Here is a 3,437-nt window from a genome sequence, read left to right as displayed (position 1 = left end):
TAGAAAGTACAGGTATTTCTATTTTTTAAGAGTGCGCTTAAGACCTTCCTTTTTGATAAAGCTTATAGTTAGGGCTGATTAGATTCAGCCCCTAGTTTTGCTGATATACTGTATAGGCTTAGTTTGTCAAGGGACATCTTACTTCTTCCTTTGTACTCTCATGTTCCGAATAACCCAGCTTCCCCAAATTTATTTTTGGTGTCTATATGCCGGGATCGTGGCTGTGCCTGTTGCTGTGGTCCTGGATCATGAGTCCTGGATGGTCATCTTCTTATTATAGACACACACATTTGCAAACATTTGGTCTACCTACGCTGTATTATCTTTTCGATTTACACACGGCATCTATTGCACGTCTGTCCGTCCTGGGAGAGGGATCCCTCCTCTGTTGCTCTCCCTGAGGTTTCTCCCATGTTCCCCTTTAAACTGTGGGGTTTCTCTGGAAGTGTTTCCTTGTACGATGTGAGGGTCTAAGGACAGAGGGTGTCGTATTGTCATACTGATATTCTGTACAAACTGTGAAGTCCACTGAGACAAATGTAACATTTGTGATATTGGGCTGTATAAATAAACATTGATTTATTTGATTGATTACCATACATTAATATTTATCTAACATTTATTTATTTCTCCACTAATTTGTTATGCATGGTAACATGCAGCTGTGACCCAAAAAAAAATCACAATTTGGAGAGAAGAATAAACGAAGATTAATTGAAAAATAGACTCTTTAATGGAGCAGGGAAATCAATATAATTCAGCAAGGTTATACCACAATATACTCCATTTTAATTAATTTTAAATGGCTAATAAAGCAACAATTCTTAATAAAATGATATAGAAACTACGTCATTTGTGTGCTTAAATCCAATTTACAGTATATAAATTGAATGTAGCATGCAATAGAAGCTCTAGTATGAAAACACTTCAACTAAATATAACCACTTTTAGTATCAACATAACATTGACGTTAAATCCCGAAATTGTCTTGTAAAATATGACATACAACGTAAAAGAATAATATATATATATATATTATTGTAGTAATAATGATATAATCTATTTATGATTGTAATGTATATTGTATTTAGACATACATTTAGATTTACAATTTTTTCAAAAGTATATATGTTAATAATTTAGTCTTTGGGAGAAGGGGTGGGATTAATTTTTTCGGATGTGTAATTAGGTAGATCATTTGTTTATATAATTTGTAAATCACTAATATTTTTGTTTATCAATTTGATACTGGTTAAGTTTGTACAGTATCATCATTCTCATCAAAATCAAAGACACTTTTATTCTGAAGGCAGCTCTGACGCACACCGGAAGTAAACATTGACCACATGCAGTTTCCGTGATATTTCCTGTTTTCGAGGTTGGACTTTAACCTGCATATTGTTGCAGATTTGTTGTTGTATGTTACAGGTGAGTTAGTATAATCTGCAGGTATGAGTGCAGTGATCCCCCGGATAGAGCAGCTGTCCACGCGCGTGGTTCGGGTTTTGGGGTGCAACCCGGGACCGATGACCCTGCAGGGAACCAACACCTACCTGGTCGGAACCGGGGAAAGGTGACACCAGTCCACTTCATGTGTATTATTCAATTTGCAGAATACCTTTATTTTTGAAACAACCATTAACGATACAGTTTGGTTTGACGCTCATGGAAGATGACGTCACGCCAAAGTCCATTCACATGTCTCTGAATTTAGTGTTGTATTGCATGTAGGGTAAAATCCATTGTTTATAGACCAATACTTAATATGTGTACTGAATTGCAAGACTTGACTGATTATTTCGGCATATATTTAATATAAAAATAACAATAATTTGGAGTGTTTTAATTAGGAAATATCACACTAAATTTTGAAATATACATATTCTTCTGCACAGTTTAAGGGAATTATTTGGGTTATCCTCTCATAAATAGACTACATTGTTTTTAAAATACACATACACACTTTTGCAGGTAGTCTAGACTCTAGAGGCAATGCATGAGTTTTATTCTCATAAAATATTGTGTACATTACCTTCTTAAATAAACATAATTAGTGCACAATACAAACATCGTTTGAAAAGTTCAAACACAAATGCATGTGTTAACTTGTATGCAAAGAAAACAAGAAAGAAAGCATGGCTAGATATATCGATATTATATAGCAATTCATGGGTACCAAGTACATCATTTGAGAAGACTGAAACATTTCTAAAATCGCAAATGTGTTCTTTCCTGATTTTGTGATGAACATTTTTGGATTTGCCAGACTGTGTTTGCTCTTTACCAACTTCTCTATCCACACTACTGAGGATTATTATCACAAAATCTAAATTGTGATATTTGATCAGAAATATTGTGATATTTCTCCATATCGCTCAGCCTAAATGCATGTAAATGGTTAAGACATTGGTGTATATGAAGTTGGAAAGCCACTTTTAAATCTTGTCGGAAAGTATATTCTAATATATGTGTGTTTGTATTTCAGGAGAGTGCTGATAGACACTGGGGAATCAGCTGTTCCTGAATACATCAGCAGTCTGAAGCTCGCTCTGAAACAGTTCAACACCAGCATTCAGGAGATCATCGTCACTCACTGGCACCACGACCACATCGGGGGGGTGGAGGACATCTGCCGGGACATCACTGGTGAGGACACTTAAGATGGGAAATAATGTCAAATATATTCCCTGCAGCTCTGGTTAAGTTGGTTTGGTTCAGTTTAATGACCTCTAGGCAGAGAGGGCAAAAGTACACACATCCTTTACTCAAGTAGAAGTACAGATACTCGCGTTTAAAAATATTCTGGTAAAAGTACTGACTAAACTTCTTTACTCAAGTCAAAGTAAAGAGGGCTTTGAAATGTACTTCAGTAAAAAGTACCCATAACTAGCAGCTGTTTTAAAGAGTACCTGACCTCCCTTTTTATTAATAGAACAATAATGTCATTGTTAGCTAATGAATGTTTCCATGCTGAACAACGGCAACATGACAACGTTTTCATTGGTCCCTCTTCTTTAGAGAAGACCAGGAAATGATGGATACACGGATCGTGTTCAAATCAATAGGCACGCAATGACTCTAAATAATAATGATCACGCCACCAAACACACATTCAGACTAAAGGAACCAGCCTGTTTGGAAAATGAGAGAAGTAGAAAGTACAGGTATTTGAGTTCAACATGTAAGAAGTAGAAAGTACAGGTATTTGAGTTCAACATGTAAGAAGTAGAAAGTACAGGTATTTGAGTTCAACATGTAAGAAGTAGAAAGTACAGGTATTTGTGTTCAACATGTAAGAAGTAGAAAGTACAGGTATTTGTGTTCAAAATGTAAGAAGTCAAAGTTAAAAGTCGTCAGAAACATAACTAGTGGAGTACTGATACCAGAAGAATGTGCTTAAGTCCAGTAACAAAGTATTTGTACTCCACTACTTCCCA

General features: G+C 35.6%; 1 protein-coding gene across 1 annotated transcript; it reads left to right on the top strand.

The window, feature by feature from the left end:
- Positions 1-1,340: 1,340 nt before the first annotated feature.
- lactb2 (lactamase, beta 2) lies at positions 1,341-2,646 on the top strand (the record flags this gene model as incomplete). Its single annotated transcript, XM_010790884.1, has 2 exons — positions 1,341-1,573; positions 2,486-2,646. Coding segments are annotated over exons 1-2 (283 nt in total), but the record flags the coding sequence as incomplete, so codon positions are not given.
- Between the last annotated feature and the right edge of the window lie 791 nt (positions 2,647-3,437).

Source organism: Notothenia coriiceps, unplaced genomic scaffold, assembly GCF_000735185.1.
Source record: "Notothenia coriiceps isolate Sejong01 unplaced genomic scaffold, NC01 NC01_scaffold00034812, whole genome shotgun sequence".
NCBI classification, from domain to species: domain Eukaryota; kingdom Metazoa; phylum Chordata; class Actinopteri; order Perciformes; family Nototheniidae; genus Notothenia; species Notothenia coriiceps.
Note: the sequence above shows the minus strand (reverse complement) of the source record. Positions and strands in the feature narration are given on the sequence as shown.